The sequence below is a fragment of the Agelaius phoeniceus genome, chromosome 2, assembly GCF_051311805.1.
Source record: "Agelaius phoeniceus isolate bAgePho1 chromosome 2, bAgePho1.hap1, whole genome shotgun sequence".
Classification (NCBI taxonomy): Eukaryota; Metazoa; Chordata; class Aves; order Passeriformes; family Icteridae; genus Agelaius; species Agelaius phoeniceus.
Genome location: NC_135266.1, coordinates 7,779,107 through 7,799,002, shown reverse-complemented (window position 1 = coordinate 7,799,002; position 19,896 = coordinate 7,779,107). Strand labels below are relative to the sequence as shown.

Below are 19,896 nucleotides of genomic sequence, written 5' to 3'. Positions count from 1 at the left end.
TAGGAAAATATTTAAGCTTTCTATACACATCTGCTAGTTTTATTTTCTACATCATATGATAGAAATTCCACCAGTCTATTCATGATTTAAAATAAAAGAAAAAAGGAAACGAAAGCAACCTGAAGAGAAAAATCTAAAGGTTTTTTGTTCCCCTCCTCTTTTTTTAAATTATAAAGTATATATTAAAATTGTTCAAGTAATACACTTTACTCAAAAAAGAGTAGATCAGGGATAAATATACGGAGAATTTAAAACATTGTCAGCAGAGGACTATAGTATCACCCCTGCCTGGACACTGCTGAATAACTGCATCTTTTACAAAGGACATTCAAATTTACTGTGCCAACATCCAGCCTGGGAGGGTAAACAGAACAAACCAAAATAAACCCAGCAGAAAGCTTTAGCCAACCATGTAAGAAGCTAAACTGAGGTTCCAACAACATTCATTTTAGCAAAAGAGAAAATATGTTTCCTTAAAAGTCTGGACTTCAAGACCAAATCTGTCTGGATGACAGAGTTCAAAAGAAATCCTAAGGAAACTCTGAAGTGTGCACAGATGCAGGTTCCTGTGAAACACAACCAGGAGCAGAAAAGGATGACAGACACACAAGTGAGATTCTCTTGAGAAATCAGCATGCCTTAAATATGCACTGTGAATATAAATTAAACTAGAAAAAGAAAGAAGTGGCTGCACACATAGATATGATACAAATGGCCAGTGCAAAATGTATTTATCCTCTTTCAGTTAAAACCATACATGTGTAATGTATTAAGCCAGCAAAAAGTTAAATAAACTTTCTTGAAAGCTTGTAACATTTCTATCACAGAAATAACAACACTTACCTCAATGATTCCATCTATGAAAATATTGTAACAAACTTTTAAAATTACCAGCCAAAAAACATCAGCCTAGAGAACTATCTCTGCCTTGGGACAGACAGATGCAGACAAAGCCAGCAGAGAGGCCCCAATCACACAAAAGCTGATATTGTTCTCCTGCTGGGTGAAAATCTCACTTGTAAATTGAGGGACATCTGCATTCAGAGTCAGCCCAGGCAGGGCCCTGCAGAGGTGACCAAAGCCCAGGAGAATGATTTCTGTGATCTCCTTTGGGGCAGGCAGCTGCAGCAAGCAGCAGCTCCTGGGTTTCCATCTGAGAGCAGAATTCCTTAGATGCACTGACAGAGATGAAACATCATGGATAAAACATCGTGGATAAAACTCTACCCACTAAGCACAGCCTTGAAGCCCACTAGACTTTGCAAAACAAATAATAATTGAAGTAAAAGACCTCCAAAATTAGTAACCTCTTCACAATTCTTTCCAACTTGTTTATCAGTACTGCTAACACAGGACAGCAGTGTCTCCTAGGATGTCTTTCATGGAAGTCAATAAAAAAGAATTTAATTCAAGCATTTGATAAGGCTTCTAAAAATCTGTCCATGGTAATAAAAAACTGTCTTCACTACTTAAATTTAACTCTGTTTTTCCATAAAGTTATTTATATACTGTACTGCATTCTTTATCATCTAAATTGGATATTGGAATGAAACAGTCTATAAAGCTTTATATAGTCATAAATCCAGACATTTCTAAGTGACACAGAGAAATGTCCTACAGCATACACCACAATTTTGATCATCATACATTTAACAGAGCAAGAGAAAAGAAAAATCCGTCCAAACCAAAGTTACTCTTTTACTTTAAAAAAAAATCAATTAATAAACAATAAATTTTTTAGGCAGTGAATATTTCTATATGGCTGTTTCTAGAAGGGCCTTTTCTTTACTCTCTGCAGTAAACACAATTAAGTTTTTAATAATGAAATGTGAAACTTATGTGCAGGAAAAACCCCACTCAACACAAATAATAGGATTCTATAAAATGATGAAAAAACCACACAATGAAACTATTCAATAAACCCACATCAGGATATGCTTCTGCATTGCAGATTTTGGCTGAGAGTGATTAACTACTTTCTAAGCAGTTGGCACCTTTTTACTCCTTGTTTTGAACACCTTTGGCCACCAGTAAATTGAAAGAGAGCCTTAAGACAGTTACCTAAACAAATTAATCAATTAAAAACAATCAATAGAATGATGCCTTCTTTGGCCTTCAGAGGTGCCTGTCCTCATAACACCCAACTTAATGAATTACTGAGAAAGAAGATTTCTATTTTGTAGTCTGAAAAAAACCCAACACATGGGTAACTTGCACCCTTAACAAAATAATTGTTCTTTCCTTTTTGGCCTTCAGAAAAAGTTATTTCAGAGGCAAAAGAAGATATTTCAGCAGCAGGCATGATCTAGCATCATGTGCTTAATCTAAAAATAAGGATAATTCTTTCTCAAGAGTAGGAACATGAGAACAAATTTAACTGTGGAAAATGGCCACAGAAGAGGAACAGTATTTAATGCAAAGTGACAGCCAGAACTTCACAACAGAAGAGAAAATTCCTGCTTAGTGGGATATAATGGTTTATAGGTTACTTGGTCTGGAAGCTTCTTCAGTAACCCCAAATACTCTAAGAGGAATAAAAAGTTTCCCTGACAGAACTTCATCCCAGTACAACTGGTGATTTTTCCTGAGACAGAAATCAGAATAGTATTGATACAAAACCAGAAATCAATCTCCCACATGTAAGTTACTGACATGAAAAAACTACCCTTTCAAATAATACTGAAACTTGCTTCAGGCTTTAGAAGATGTATTTTAGGCACTGCACTCTTTCAGAATTTTATTCTGTATTTTTCTAACCAAAGCATCTTTGGGAGGATTCTATTCTATATCTCCCTTCCATGCAGCACAATAAAAGAAAAATGCTTTTTGTTGGCATTTTGTTCTCACAGATATCTTTATAAGGTGTAATTAAATGCATCCCTTTCTGTTTATGAGAAAAACTGTGATGAAGAATGTGAAAATTGCACAACTTCACTGCTGGTGTTTCTTATTTGAAAAGCTACTACAGCCCATTACAGCAATAACAGGTCATGAATGAAGTACTAGGAACCTGACTGGTACTGTCAAGAGCAGAAAAAAGCAAAAGCATTGCAGAAGCATGACTTAATGTCTGGCAGACCTGCCATCCAGAAAAGTACTGAAACTAAGGCCATGTGGTTTACCAAAGCCCAAGAAGTTATATGATAACACAGTAATGGTTAATAAATATCTAAAACCTTTCTGCATGAGTGACACAAGTATTTTGGTTCTTACTACACTCATATTATTCTACTCCTCTCCAGATTTTTTATTTCTTGTTCATATTAACTGAGAACCCTTCTGTACTGCAGCATGCCATATAAAAAGTAATTTAAGCATCTGGTACACTAGGTGAACTTAAATTGGGAAAAAAGATTCATATTTTAATGCAAATTTGCAAAGATGAGTTGTTGGAGATACAATTCAGGAAAGTCATGAGCTCCTAGTCCCTTCTTCCTGTGTGTTTCATATCATTTTATCCAATGACTGTTGATGTAAAATGCATCAACAGTTATCAGAGAACAAAGATGAGACCTGCAGTGTTGTGCCAGGGCAATGCCACCATCACTTAGCAGCCATCCCCATCTCTGGATGCTGCAGTCCCAGGGGCAGCTGTGCTGTGGGGGAGCTCTGCCAGCAGCTTTGTGTTCAGGCCAGCTCAGAACCCAGCAGCTGGGGCCACTTCCAGGCTGGAATCCCTTAAACTTCAAAAATGCACAGAATTCAAGTGACTGATCAAACTGTAACAAGTATACAAATCATTCACTACATTTTAAAGAGTCTGGACACCAAAGGACCTGCAGCTCTGTTTATATTCAGCTCATGCTCCTGCAAAGCACAGAGGAACCAGAGCACCCAACAGTTTTGCAGAAACTCTCTCAAAGTCTCTACAAACATCATCATCTCCCTGCAGATCAGACAGCTGGAATGACTCCTACTCCTGTGGCTCTTTCACTGGGTGAAAAACACACACACCTTGTTAGATTTGTGATATTCACTGAGTTGTTCAGTTTTAGACATTGTACTAAAAAGGTCATCATCCATGTGATCACACAAACATTTTGGTTTGATCCAGGAGTGCATATTTTAAATTCATCTCATTATGCCCACCTACCATTTTTTATTTTTCACTGTACAGTGTTACCAGAGCATATTTACTCTCAAACAACATTAAAATAAAAGATGCTGTTCACCTACCAGTGGTTATTCAGCTCACAGGACTGCAGCACAACTGGCATAGAGTAAAAGCAGTCAGAACACACAGGACTGGCAGCCCTGGCTCCTCAGTGCCAGCTGCTTTGCCCTGCAGATGTGCCACTGCTGTGTCACAGCACCTGCCAAGCTGCTCCTGTGCATTCGGTTCCATCTGGAGTTTTTTCTCAGTGCAAGCTGTAGATTGCTTTAGAAAAAGTTGGTCTTCCCTAAAAACAAGTCCTGTCTTCAACATGAACTATCCACATAGCCCAGAAAAAAACATCAGGGAAAGTATTTTTTCCGCTACCCTTTTTGACTTTTATTTTAGACCTCAGTGCTGTGCAGATACAAAGGCACTGACAGCATGGTGTGCTTTTGAATTTGTCATTCAGTGAGTGTTTTGGCACTCCAGTAAGACACTGCTGCCTTATGGACTAGCAGCTCTCCAGAACCACAGAGAAATACAGATTTTAGATGATTGAGCCTATTCCATACCATATCCAAGCATGAAAGAGAAATGAGCATATCTTGGTGCATCACACAAAAAATTTCACACTTGTAAGAATATCCCCAGATCTGGCCTAACATTAGTAGATTTAATGTTAATAATAATAGAATATGTACAGTTATAAAGTTGCAATTCACATTTAAAATAAAAACTAAAATCTGGCCCTTATTAAAGGAAAAAAATCTATTCTGTTTAATTATTTTATAGCAAACCTATTAACTCAAACTCTTAATCACTTACATATTCTAAAATACTCTATGTTACAGTAGTAAAAATGTGTTTTTGCATAAAGTGCTGGATGATTCTTACATTCTACAACTAAAGAAATTGATTTTGGTACCAAACAAGAAAGGGGAATATTGGATAAAATAAAATATTATCCAATGAACAACAGATACGGGAACACATTCAAATTTTTATCACAGAAAACTTACATCAAGTAACGTGTGAAGATGCTGATCCTGGAAAACACTGTGAAGAAAATCTAAGTCTTTTTCACTGCAGTCTGTAAGTGCATGAATTTCTTCCAGGCTGTCCAGCACCTGTGAGACTGCTCCTATGGGGCAACAGACAGGGGGAAAAAAAAAAAAAAGAGAATAAAAAAATCAATAAAGCAAAGGCTCATGGTAAACTGAACTTTGGAAAAAGAAACTTTCAATTGATCTGGTACAACTGGAATAGGAGCTTAAAAAAGCTGGAGTTTTAACAGGAAAACTCACTGAATAAATTTTACATATATCAAAAGTGCTCACAGTTAATGTAATATACATAAGAAATGGCTTAATGGGAGAGAGGTCAGAACCTGATTTTATTAAGCTCAGCTTTGTTCTATTTTAGCTGTGCTTCCAACAATGTCTTATGGAGCCACTTGGATTATTGTTGGCCTGTCCTCACCATTCCAACCTTCACTTCTCTTTTTGAACTGCCAGACAACTTCAAATACATATTGTACAATTTTGAAACATCAGTAAGAATTATTTTGAAATCAAATCCCAAACACTGGTAAAATCAGGAAGAACCAATGATTTCACAAATATTTTTAAAATCAGCATCAGGATAAAGGAGGGAAGAGGGAGAAACACCTGACTGCTGAATCCCCTGGGGGACAAAAAAGGCTGTAATGTGTTTTTGTTCTGTTTGTCCTGCTTGCCTGGTTATCTCTTATCCAGCTATCACCCTGCTTTTTCAGCAGGGCATGGCTTTGGGTCACAGGATGATGGGGATGATTTTTATATGGCATGGGGGTGAGAGAGAAGTGAGAGCTATGGAGACAAAAAGGAGAAATGGGAGGCACTGTGGAAGGTGGAAGTCCATGAGGGAAAGCTGAACTCTCAAGAGGAGAGGACAAAGAAACACAACACAAATCCAGAGTAAACCACTCCACAGTGGTTCTGTGTGAAACACCTTGTTTAAAAATCTGAGTATCAATGGTGGCTGCCACCTGTGTGCTTTACTAGGATGCCAGCTTTGGCTTATCTCAACACCCATGGATCATGTCTTCACTTTTTCCACTGTGGTAAAAGCATTTGCTAAGAAAGCAGCATATCCAGTGAGAGTCTGCAGCAATGCTGGTGGTCTGGCAACTGAATGCTTTTTCATAAATAAATTCTTAATTCTGGATACTGAATTCTAGACATGCTCTATTTCACTAATTTCTCATCAATATGCTTATTCTGTTTACTTACACATTGCCTGTGTCTTTTTGACAAGATAGATAACATCTAAAAAAATTGCTGCATTCCTTGAAATTCTATCTTCTATTGCATGAACAATTCTTATCAGCCCTCCTTAACTCAAAGCCTTTTGTACTGCATTTTCAGAATGTAATAAAAACAATATACCAAACTGCCTCTTAACCACACAAGGAAAGAAGTTAACTTATTCTCTGAAAATCTTGAAAAAGTGAAATAAATATAACAAAATACACAAAAACTACTATACAAGACTTGCAACCTCATGGCTGAGAAGGAGAAATAAATTACAAATCTAGAACTCTTGCATCACATTTAGTCCAAACCTCAGCCTAAAATTCTCCTCACAGTTGTCTGTACAAGGTTTGAGAACCACAATATCTCCCTCACTCACAACTCATGTTTCAGGAGCAATAAAACTTCTTAGCTCTCTCCCATCAAGTGTGTCTGACTACTTACACCTATTTGATGTACTAATTTATGTTCTTTTAAAAACCTATGGCTGTCAGCAAATAAAACAAATGCTTTGACTTTTAGTAGTTGCTGTGCACGAGGTCAGGTGCACTGAAAAAAGAGAAAAATTTGCTTCCTCTTTGATAATGAACAAGAATGCTCAGCTGAAAGAACCATCCACATCCCTCTGCCAGAGACACAGCAGGAAACCTGAGGAAATATAAGGACTGGGGATCTGCTGGTAAGAGGATGGAGAGATCCCAGCCAAGCCTCAAAGGCAAGGAAAAAAACTTACCCAGGGACCCCAAAAGGACTGCACTGTTTCCTTTCCATTTTCAGCACATCAGTTAAAGGCTGATGGACTTAGAGATCTCCAAGCCTGAAGGAAAGTGCTTGACTTTCCAGGATCCAGTTAAAATTTGTTAAAATTCTCTTTTATTTCTGCTCTTTTCACACTCAGAGTTTGAATTATTTTATTTTCAAGCAAAGCCTCTTTTTCTGGGTTCAAAGCCTTTTCTGTGTATTTGGGGTATTTAAGGAAAACTCAAGAGAAGATTCTTGAGCCTGGGGATCTTAAGAGTCTCTAATACTGCTCAGTGTTGCCCATAATCCCCAAAACCTGAGCCAAATCTGGAACCAGTAACAAGTGTGTTCCAAGTTGCCTGCAGTGCTGTGTTACTGTGAAACAACAAAAGCTCTGGACCACCACATACCTTATGTGACAGTATTATTTCCTTTGCAAACTTTATTTTGTGGAATACTTTGAGGGCTTTGAAATAGAAATGAAAGTTATGATTTTTCAATATTTGCATCTCAACAACCTCTTGAATATTTGGGAATTTAAAAAAAAATTAGGGTTTGATCATCAGGTCTTTTTTTTCTCCTGTTCATTGGTCACATTGAATAGAAGGCTGTAAAAAAGTTTCCAAGAATGCCCTTAACAAATTTCATGGGACTTTCTGATAGTGACTTTGTTAATCTCCCAAATGACAGTTTTTACCTTATATTTTTATTTTTACCTATAATCTTATGTTTCACCTACTGCCATGCCCCTCACTCATTTATAAATAATGTGCACCTGCATGAGCAAATGGCATAGCAGCAATATACTGATGGCATGTTAATGCTTAAAAAGAAGTGACAGAAAATTTTACAGGAATTTTTGTGAACACCTAAACTCTCTTTGTTACAGACATCTGTTAAAATGTCTAAAACTTCCTTTCAGAAGAGTTTTATACTCAGGGAAGAGATACTACATAAAATGAAGTTAACCAACCTTTACAGCACACCTGTTTCTAAAAACATTCATATTCAAGCTAAATTCCTAACCTTTGGGGAAAGTGTAAAGGTACTCAATATTTATAATTAAAACTTATATCCTCTTGAAATAGGATTTAACTTCTTTTCAACATTGCAAGTGCACCCATTTTAACCTCAGCACAGATGATAAAGGACTTAAGTGAATTATTGCAGTCATACAAACTAAGATCTCAGACTTCTCATGGTTGTAGCAGTTACAGACAGAATCTAGAAGTATGAAAATTAGAATGATGCATAAATATTAGTAAGGCAGGAAAAATCAGGAAGTTGACTAACTTGACTGACTGTGTTAATTTGTTTTTAAGACTCCATAAAGTAAACTTTGTTAGAAAATCCTGCTCACTGCCCCAGAATTTTCAAGCAGCCCCAACTTTTGGGTGAGATGAATCTCACCCTGCACCTTAAGTTACTATAAAACCAGATCCAATTGCACAGGAAAGGCTGCAATTCCAGTGATATAAATAGAAGACTCTTCTCTGCAGAAACAGGAATAAAATCCACACCAAACATGGTTCTGTGAGAAGACTCTGGATCCTCCTGTAAATGCACAGTAAATGACCTCAGTGTCAAAAGGAGCAGGGACACTCTGGGCCATGCACACAGCCTTGTCTTCCCTGTATTCCCATAAGAAAACCTAAGAAAGAATGGCTGCAGCTACTCAGAGTTTCTTGGGGAATGCCAACTGTGAAAAGTTGAAAACTATGAGCTGTCATATATAAAAAAGAGGAAAAACCACATTAGAATGCTTATGACAGTCTCCTGCAGTCACCACTAGTACATAAAATGCTTTTACAGTTACTGGAATGACTTCTTAAGGATGATACCCAATTACTTCTGAGAAGACAGAGATGAATTGAGCAGTTTTCTGCCTACTGAGGCAGATCTGTTATTTATCAGAGACATATCTGCCTTGTGAGGCAGAAACTTGGGAATTTCTCTTCATGCAGTGCACAAAGTTACCATGGGTATTTTGGGCAGGTTCTGCCACCTCATTTTTGGAGAAGGCCATTGAGAAATAGTTTTCTGTTACAGCTGAATTATGCCTCTAGAGTCTGTGGTTGTCATACAGTGCACCTGAAGTTGCTATGGACACAGGTTCTTCAGGCTGGAAGTAGGCAAAGCTTTGGTAAAATAGTGTTGTTACTACAACATCCAGCTATTCTAGTCTGGAACAGGTGGTTTGACTAAAGAAACTGAACTTTAAAGGTAGGGAGGAGTTGCTTACTTCTCCCCAGAACAGAGTAAAAGAGAATTTTAAATACTGTTCCAAGAATTGCCTACATGTTCTGCAGTTGTCATGTGTCCCCCCAGTACAAAGCATCCCAAAAGTTTGCTTTTCTAAGGCTTCTCAGCAGACCAGGAAGGTATTAACTGCCTCCCTCTGTTATGTAACAGGCAGTAAATAGAAATAGGAACCTCTTTTCATGTGACATCATCTGCAACATTGTACAACTGAATAAAGTGTTTAGATAAAGAGACTCAGATATTGCTACAAAGCACAGACTACATCCTGACTGCAAGCACATTCTGAATGAGGGCAAAAGAACTCCTTGGTTTATTTTTTAACACTGAAGATTATAAATACTCATATAAGTCTTGGGTCAGTCACAAACCCACTTCTGAGTAGTGAAAACCCAGAACTCAAGAAGCCTGACATAGTTTAAACACAAAACCATAAACACCTTTTTGCCAGTCTCCTGCAATTACTATGCCAGGAAATAACTCTGCAGAACTTATAATAACCATTATACTATTAGCAAGTTTTTATGAAAGAGACATTGGCAAAATCTAAATCTCTTAGATTTGTAGAGCCACAGAAAATGAAGTTCATGACACCAGCCACTCATTTGTATCCTGTTCATTCTTATAAACTATCTTTATTTGACTGGCTTTTCAATTATTCTTTATGTTGTGTAAATAGGTAAGTAACTGTGTCTTGAAGATTTCACAGTGGTATTTAAATGACTAAGCAAGGCTTTGCTGTCATTTGCAATTTCTCTATATATCACAGTTCAGTCCTTATGCCAGCCAATCTACAATAAACAGAAGCTGATTTCTCTCAGCCTCATCTTGTGGCTGCCTTCTCATGGGCAGCTGCTGGATGTGAAATTAAAAGACCAATCCTGGCTCTTAAAGCACAGCCATTTCAGAAGGCAGGATTTATTTTACTTTGTTTGTGAAGAGGTCTCAGGGCAGTACATCCAGCAAGGAAAGACGAAAAATCATCAGAAATTGTTAAATTTTAGAGAGGCCAAATATTAGAATCACAAAACGAAGTCACATGATACAACCTCACAAAAGAAAAAACAAGCATGGGCATTATTATAAAGTGCAGACCTTTCCACTACTTTAACTGATGTAACTTCTCAGATTTAGAGACAGCCAGCTGAGCATCAGCTGTTCTTCATCACTTGCAACAACATCTGCAAAAATCACTGGAGCTGAGATGCCTCTGATCTCACAGAGTAATTTGCTGCTCTTTGCTGTTCACTGTATTCCAGAGCAACTGACTCTGCAGGAGCAGATGACAGCCAAAGCAGGTGTATACATGTACATGACTATAATAGTTTAAAATAAGGTGGCAGATACATGTTTTACATATACACAGCAGTGTAATTAAAATGTAAGGCAAGTAAAGGCTCTGTCCTGCTCAAATTTGAGCTATAAGGCATTTCATGACTTCTTCCTTCTTGGACTGAAATCAAACAGTGAAGTTTAGACACCCTATAAATTTACAAATAAGCTCCTACATGCACAGAGTTCTGTGAATGCTACTGGGAAGCAAATAAGGCAGTGATAAAAGAAATATATGTATATACATACAGTGCATATATATAAAACAATCAGGAAGAGTGTAGTAAGAGAGCTGGAAAGATGGAGGTTTATGGAGATGACAAGAACAATTCAGAAAGAAGACTGCTGGTGCAATGGAAGGGTATTGGGATTTACAACTACATTAAAGAAGGTAAGAATATCTAAGGAGTACAAGAAAGGAGAGAAAGGCAGGTAAAGTCAGAAAATAAACTAAAGGAAATAGGTGCAGGAGAGAAAAACAGGGAGAAAGAGGCTAAACAAAGGAAAAAAGAAAAATAAAGAAAAAAAGAAAACAAGAGATTGTTTCCAAACAGCAGAAGGAATATAGAGGAGAGTACTATGTATGGAAAACAACAAAGGATGGGGGGAAGAGGAAGTGGTGGGGGAGAGGACAAAGAGGGCAGCAAGAAACTGATGCTTAATTTTGAAGAGACTTTTTTCATCCTGCACACACAGGGGCACTGAGAGTGGGCAAGGCTCCACTTTCTCCTGTCTCCATACTTGGCACCTTCACACAGTTTGTCTTTTTCCCAGCTACCCCTCACTGAAAATCCAACCACAGATATGACAGAAGCCAGTCTGGTGTGGTGGCAAAGAAACAAGCAGAAGTGTTGTTTTACCCACCAGACCTGTAGCTTACATGTAAGTGCACTCACAAGCAACTAAACAAATGAGTGTTTAAATAGATGAATGCCCTTCACTATCCCTTCCTTAGATCCTTTCTTTCTCCTGGCAAAAATGTCTAAAAACCCCCTTCTGACCAGCATGACAGCAGCACACCCTTATAGTCAGTTTGTGGAAGAAAAGTCTCTATGCACAAACAAAAACCCAAAAATCATGGCACAGGCTTTGTATAAGATCTTTTTTTCTTCCCCCCTACAACTGCTTAAAAATAATACTATCACAAAACTTTTATACAAAAATCCATTGAACTTTCACTCTCATGTTACTGGACAGGCATTCTGAGATGGGGAGATAGGAGGAAAAGGAACAACTTCCCTCACAATCTGTAAAACCAAAAGAATGAACCAAACAACAACAACCACAGAATCCATGATTGATCAGAGATGGAGACAGGGACACATGTCCTGACCTAGGACAGAAGCAGAGCTGTTAATCTACAAGTCTCAAAATGCTGCAGGAAACCCCCACTTTCTATAGCTTGTTCTTGGGGAATTAGTTTTGCTGAATTAGTTGTTTTTGAAATGGCTGTGGTTTGTATCAAAGGATCTAAAATTTCACAGCTTCTCCTCCGCCTAGGTTTTAGAAATGCTTGTGGTCCCACTTTCTCACAAAGTGTGCAGGTGCCTTGCAGCAGAAGCTCCTCCCTACATGCTAACAACGTTCCTTCATTGAGGAGACACATTTTGGATAGTTATTGAAATCAGGTGTATGCATATCCACAGTGCATATGCATAGATCAGGTAACACATATCAACACAGAAGGATCAAGAAAGTTCATGCAAGCTGAGAGCAAGAATATAATATTTGAGTAATATTACAGTAAATGTTTGGTAGTAGAAAGAAAAAAAGCAAACATTAGTCCATGAAAACAATTTTGGAATGAAAATGCAAACCCAAAATATACTTCATTAATTCAATGAAAATTAAATTTTAGTTCAGTTGTGTTGCAAATATTAAATATTGGGAAAAAAACCCCAAAACTCAGGTAATTTTAATACTGCCTCTAAATTAGAACCTTCAGAATTGCCTGGAAATCATCCTTCTGCTTGATTATACTGTTGAATATATATTACACTGTACACAGATTTAGTCAATACCATATAATTTTGTCTGAACAGGCAGTATTAAAACTGAAAAGAGCAAAGAGAAGCAAAAGAAAGCAGATTTTTAAACATGCAAAGACACACACCATAGCTGACTGATATGCCTTAAAGGAAAACAAAGGGATACCTACTTTCTGCTGCTAGAAGTCCTAGAAGGAAGGCAGCATTTGGACAAACAACAAACAGTATGAAGATTTCAGAACCAGCCATTTATAAAGCTGCAACCTAGCAGACTAATTTAGCCACAAAATAGTCTCAACAAAGTGACAAGGATCCCCCCAGTTTTTAATATGGATTTTCTATGTGTGAAGCAAATGGCACTGGCAGACTGGGATGGGAGGAAAACAAACACTTGGCATTGGGAAGGCAGCACATGGATGCAGTCTTAGAGATCTATTAATACCAGACTTTTCCCAACATTGGTTAAACTATTTTAAAAACTCATGGACAAAAAGGGATGTTTTTAGTAAAAATATTGTAGGAGTTGAAATGATAAAATAATTCAACATACTGCAAATGATTCATAACATATTAATATACTTAGTAAGCAAAATTTAGCAATGTTATATTGAAATCAAAAGTTTCAGTGAAAAATGTTATGTGAACCATTTAGAAATGCAACCACTTCTTTATTGCTTTTAATTAACAGTGTCTTTATGCCCTTTTAAAAAAAATTTAAACATATCAGAGCAAAGAATCAATAGCTGAAAATCATAAAGTTAATAATGGAATGTTGGAAACACACAAACTCATGATCTCAAAACTGATAGCTGTGCTTGTAATACTAGCAAAGGAATTAGTAACAATTATAAGGTGAATGTAGTTTTTTTCTCCCCAAGCATTCATATTGCAAAATGTTACAGAACACCCTTTGCAAATATTTACGAAATCAATGCTAATTTTTGCATAACAAAAGTGGGTTTTTTTCCTTACTTCTGTTGATGAAACTGATGGGTTTTAAGATATGGGCTTGTATGGACAATATTTCATGAATTCTAAATCCCATAAAACAACTAATAATTCTAACTTTTGTGAGTTCAGCTACTTCCATGTATGTTGGAAACAGTGAGCTCACAACTTGTCTGTATCTGTGCTGTTTGACCTTGCTCTGAAGGACTAAGAGATTTAGCTTTATTCCCATTTTTATTATCGAATTTGAAAATCAAGATCTCATGCTGTTAAAAACTTCTCGTTTGCCACGACAACACAGAGTCTGACAAAATAGTACAGGATGAAAATTTCAATTTGCACACATCGATCCTGACACAAAATACCAAAAAGCACTTGTAAAAATGCTGTGTGTGGAGAAAACGAGGCAGAAGCACTGAAGGAGCCTCAGTGTGGCTGCTTTGTGTGCAGTGCAAAACCTCGCTTCTGTTTATCTGCTTCCGGAGCGACCACAGAGCCCAGCACTGACAGGAATGCAGGAAATACTGCAGCAGTGCCACTGCTCAGCACAGATGCAGGAGCACATTTGGCCATTCAGGCTCTTCTCTTGCTCTGAGGTTACCCCAAAGCACAGCTCGAGGATCCTTTACAGGAATCCAGACCTGTTTTGTGGCAAAAAGCTGCTCTGAAACCTCTTAGTCACAGTTCAGAAATGTGTGCCACAGCCCAAGCAATTCCAGCAGACATCAGAGAGTAACAGCCTTTAACAAAAGGTAAAGGTTGCTTTAATTAAAAGTCAGTTATGCAGTTTTCCAAAGACTATGGACTAGCCATTAGCTTAACTCCAGCACTGACTGGAGTGGCTACAAAAAGCTTTTGGAAACATAAATTTTATAAAAAACCTCTTCAATTTATCACTTTTTCTAACTGTTGGCCTGAAAACATAACCATTTTGAATCTACTTAACACCCCATATGAAACAGTCATCCTCAATTCAGCTTCTCAAGTCAAACCCCAAGAAGCAAAAGGAGGAAAAAATAAAAGCTTTACTCTGGTGCTGTTCATTCCTAGCCTGAGGCACTGTTATAAAAACACTTGAAAACTGTATGTCTGTACATTCAGCTGGGGGACAAGTGGCCAGCATATGACAGAAGGAGAGGAAATCCTGTCTAGAGCTAATGTGCAATCAGGAGGGTCAGGCACTGGGCAGGGAAAGGGAGGGAGGCAGATGGGAAAGGGCAGCAGAGAGCAAATGCTGTGAATTTCCCTGGCACCTTAGGGATTTCATGGTCCACTTCAAATACTTCCTACTGGACCAGTTTTCCTCCTGTGACACATTTAGCCTTCAGGGCTGCTGATTGCTAACTTCTGATTTATGTTTGTTTCAGCATATTAAAAATATCTGAAACATTTGTTGCCTTGGGGAATACACATTTTAGAATGTCTTGGAGATAGGCAACCTGAAAGTCAAATGTTTCACATTCTAGAGAAGACCATTTGCAGCAGGCTTGTCAGCTGAGCTGCTTGGTGGCTTTGCTGGAGAAGTTACTGAACAGACTGTCAGCAATAAAGCAGCATTGTAGTTTGAAAGTATTTTAAAAGGTTTTGTCACACTCAAAATTCAGCAAGACTGGTTTCTGCCATGTTACCAACAGGATGGTAGCAGGATTAATTCAAGTTTGTCAGGGGATGGTTGCTGACAAAAGAGGAAACAGACTACCCAGTGGTCAGCAAGTGGTTGGAACCAAGAGTTGTTAACACTGTACAAAGGAAAGAAAGATGTGTACAGAAAAAAAACCTGGTTGACCTTAAACAAAATTTATCTCTTTTCATTCCCATCTACTTTGGCTATGCAATTTTCTGACTTTCACTGGAAAACTCTCTAACAAGAAGATCCTTTGTGATTCTGCATCTACAGAAGTCATCCAACTGGCTGCCAGCATTGCCTTCCTATCCTGGGGTAGCCCTCTGGGGTAGCACAGGAAGATGCTTCAAGGTTCCAGCAACCCCAGGTTTCCATACTGAACTTTGAGAAAGAACACCTCTAGATTAATTGGGTAAAAAGAGAGAACTGAATTTTTCTGTTTTTGTGTTTGGAAAGCCTTGGAAGACAGGAAATGTGATTTGCATAACTTAATAAGCATCTATATTTCTGTATATTTATCTCTGTAGGAATTCTGTATTTGCCTGTTTCTGACAAACCATTTAATTACAGTGACAGGCCTCATGAAATTTTATGGGAGGAATAATTGGCAGCCATATCTAAAATATTAAATGGTCTTCATTAAGAGTTTATGATCTGGAATAACATTATGAGGTACTAGGAAGAAAACTTAAATAACCTTAAGATAATCAAGTTTCTACTGCAATTCTTGAGTTTTAATTTCTCCAAACTAGTTTGGTTTAGAATCATCACAAGACCCATCCTCCAAGCCAGAAGTATTGAAAATACTATTAGTGTACTTCTGAAGAGGAAACAAAATAGATTTCGGTATCTAGGAATTCCAGCTGAAATGTTATAATCTCTGAAAGAGAAAGCTGAAAGAGTTGTAGAGTCTTTTCTTGCAAGGCTTAGTGTTCAATATTAAATATTTTGTCAGCTAAAGTAGTGGGTCAGAGAAACATAATGAAAACTACCCACTTAGGATGGTCTCCTGATCACTGTGATCCCCCATCAGTTTGATCAACAATATCAGGTTAGAGAGTAACTTTGCTTCCCTGAGAATTCCTAGCTTTTGTTTCAGTTCTTTCAGAGATGAGCACAAGCTAACAATGGATCCAACACAGATATTCTGTACAATTTACATGTGCACTGGGTTCAAGAATTCTGTGAGCAGAAAAAAATAGAACCTGGAACCTTCCTGTAGAGTGATATCTGCAATTACATCACTCTGAGGAAGACACATGTCCTGTTGATATGAGACTGAAACTGGAAAGCAGAACTGCTGTTTCCAGATTAGGAAAGTTGCCACTGCCAGTCATGTTGGTGGCCATTCACCACTGAAATGGGGGAAGTAGATGGAAACAAAAATTAAGGCACTGCAAGTAGTTCTAGGTGAAGTAAAACTGACTTATTCTTTCTTTAAAAGGATAGGTGGATCTTTAACTGCAAGTACAAGTGAACTTGTACTGAACTTAAGCCATGAGGCTTTGATTACCCATTTGCAATAAATGATCTGAGATTCTCAATCATTTCTATGGGGATTATGAATGGTGTTCGTGTCTAAGGACAAAGAAATGTTTTAATTTTACTACTTGAAGTTGGATTCCAAGAAGTGAAATTGGGAGAATTTCAACCAAGAAAAGTTGTCCCCATTCTTACGGGGCATATCATTCCTGTGTTAATGACATTGAAATAATTTCTAAAAATTACTTGCTTAAATGAAATAGAAGGAAAGAAGTAATTAATTTATGCAGTCAATACATAATTTTCTCACCTACAGAAATATTGAGACAGAGAATTATCACACAGCAGATCAACACATGCAATTAAGTTCCTGAAATGTCTTCTAGAGAAGTCATTATATAGCTAAAATATTCTGCCAGTACTCCTAAAGTGTTTAGAAAAATTAAAGACAGTCCTTTTGGTCTTAGGTTTTTCTTAAAGGTTCATTTAAATTGATCCTAAATCCTAATTTTAGATCAAACCAACCCAGACTTTTGCACTGCAAATATTTTGAGCAATGTTATGTCAAAATTAAGATACATAACTAAGACAAGGCTGTGTTAGTTTAGGGACTGACAGGTGATTTAAATTTCTGAATATGAGCTATGGACAAAAGGATTGCTTGGTAAGGTCACTGTCCTGTCCAAGGCCTAGATCACAGCACAAGTATTATCTTCACCTTTGAGTCCATGTATTGTCTCTCTCTGAAGATTTGGGGTCAGAAACACTGTCCAATGTGCTTTAAATAGGACACAGTCATATTGTTCTCTAAAACAGGAGTCAGGAAACTTTGGTACATAATGGCTTCTTTTTATAAATAACTATTAGTAAGGTATTAGAGCTTTGATCCTGCCTAAGAATTCAAGACAAACTTTCAATAGGCTTTTATACTCAAGTAATATAAAGAGAAATGTGAAATTTTTATAATTATAACAAATTATAACATTATTTGTAATTAAATGTACATACAGTAAAAAAATAAAAAAAATCAGACAGAATTTCTGTAGAAGCTTAAAACTGTGCTGAGATTTTCTCTCCATTTTTGCCAGCTGTGAATGCCAATGTGACTGAAAATTATTCATCCTTTCACATGTAAATGTTAATTTAATATTCAATGTTATGGAATCTCAAGAAATGAGTAAATACTTGGTACTCTGGTCAGTATGGACTTAAGACATGCTGACTGCAGTAAATACACTTTCTGTTAAAATACCTGAGGAGGTGGGGTCTTCAGAGAAGTCTGGCAGCTCTTCAGGGGGGTCACCATAGAAGGAGTTGAATTTGTGGCTTGACACAGCTGCTAGTACTGCCCCCTGAATAAAAATACCCACACAGTCTCAATTACACAAAGCAGGATAACAAAACATTTCCAGACCCCTCGGATCACTCAGTCTCCTGAGGTCTCCTGTGTGTTGACCTTTTCAGTGAAGAGCAAATAGAGTTTCTAGTCTTCAGCTCTGCCTCCCTTTTCACAGTGACCATATCGAACACAAGAGCTGGTGATACACTAATGAACAGTAAAAATATTCTTTGCAAAGGGATTCATCAGAACAGTTCCTTATGTGAATGCATTTTGAAATAACAGTGAGGCATGAATTCACATTGTAGTACAATGAAAACAAAATAACTAATCTCTTTATCTTTTCCTCTTATCTGGATTAGCAGGAATAAAATTTCACTCTTTAAAGCAAAACACTATGTTTTTGTTTTAGAAATGGTCATAATTTGACACTGACAGCACAAGAATACTTTGACACCCATAATACATCAATATAAAAATAGTACAGTTATATAGACAGTTGCAGAGTCCCAGAATGAGCATTACAGGGGAATTTACAAACCCAGAAAAATGGTCACCTCCTTTGACATATATTTACTTGTTCAAGTAAATTACACTTTAACCACTCAGGTTTTAATGCCTCACAGTTATGGAAGTATGGATGAATTTCATGAAATATACTGCAGAACAGTGCTTTGGATAATAAAAAATAAAAATGAAGGTCTAAAAGCTCAGGAAACTAAATATAGTGGCCTCCCCAGGAAGAAATTCAGGAAATATCTGAAATTGCACCTAGAACAGGAATCAGGTCATATTCTAAAATGTAACAGATAAACATTTTAATGGAAGGATTACCTGGGCATACAAACCACCTAAGAGAAAAGAGCTGTTCATGAACTGTGGCAGCTGTGCATCCTCATCATCAGCCACATGAAACTTTTGCAAAGCAGCAGCTCAGTGTGAATACCCAATTCTGAGTTTTACTACAAACTGTAAACCAGCCCATAAACTGTAATGCTTCACGTTCCTGTCATAATTTTCTGAACCTTTCAGTGAATTCAGAAATGTTTCTGTTAAACATTCCATGACAGGAACAGAAGGAAAACCATGTTGTTTTGGGCTGAAATGTTAACATTCTTTTCAACATGGCTTAGAAATAAACTAGGATGTAGTTAAACATAAATAGGATAAATTGAAGAATATGTATTTACTCTTCTTCCACAAAGACATTAAAAATTACTATGTTACTTTTATTGTAAATGTAACACAATAATAACAGAAGTGATTGCACAATTCTCTCCAGTAATTCATATTACACAGAATTACTGAATTATTGAAGTTGAACACCTCATATAAACCTTGACTGATACCAGACAATTTACACTGATATTTGAAAACTATGCACTAAGAAAGAAAGGAAGGACAAACAGCCTTTCTAAGCATTTCAATAAACATCTGTCAAGGCCTGCTGCAACTTTTTATTTTATTGCTGACTTCAAAGCATGGATTTCTCTCAGCACATTTTAAATGAATCAAGTATCACACAAAATTCAAGCTGTGTAATTACATTGTTTTAACACTACATTCAGTTTACCTTTAGTTTTCGTCTTGCATTGAATTTTCTCAACTGTTCTACTGTTTCTGGAAGATGAATCTTGTATGCATAGCGATCTCTCTCCTTGAAAAACCCCACAAAAAACAAACCAAAAGAACATTAAATACAAGCTTTTAATATCCTCTTGACACTAAGAAACCAGACAAGAAAATACCAGCTCATAAATATCCTATAGAGAATGAGGATTTGTTGCAACTTAAGG

At 37.1% G+C, this 19,896-nt stretch overlaps 1 protein-coding gene across 7 annotated transcripts in view; it reads right to left on the bottom strand.

The window, feature by feature from the left end:
- The window catches only part of CASK (calcium/calmodulin dependent serine protein kinase), a 188,875-nt gene that overhangs the window by 49,178 nt on the left and 119,801 nt on the right, over nucleotides 1–19,896 (bottom strand). For 4 of the 7 annotated variants that reach the window (XM_077171600.1, XM_054654960.2, XM_077171620.1 and 1 more), the window contains exons 9-12: nucleotides 19,674–19,757; nucleotides 18,014–18,113; nucleotides 12,878–12,895; nucleotides 5,116–5,237 (exon numbers count right to left, since the gene is read on the bottom strand). In XM_077171600.1, the coding sequence (XP_077027715.1) occupies nucleotides 5,116–5,237; nucleotides 12,878–12,895; nucleotides 18,014–18,113; nucleotides 19,674–19,757 (324 nt within the window). The remainder of the gene's footprint in view (nucleotides 1–5,115; nucleotides 5,238–12,877; nucleotides 12,896–18,013; nucleotides 18,114–19,673; nucleotides 19,758–19,896) is intronic. The other 3 variants (XM_077171610.1, XM_077171627.1, XM_077171632.1) reach the window with 1 other exon arrangement.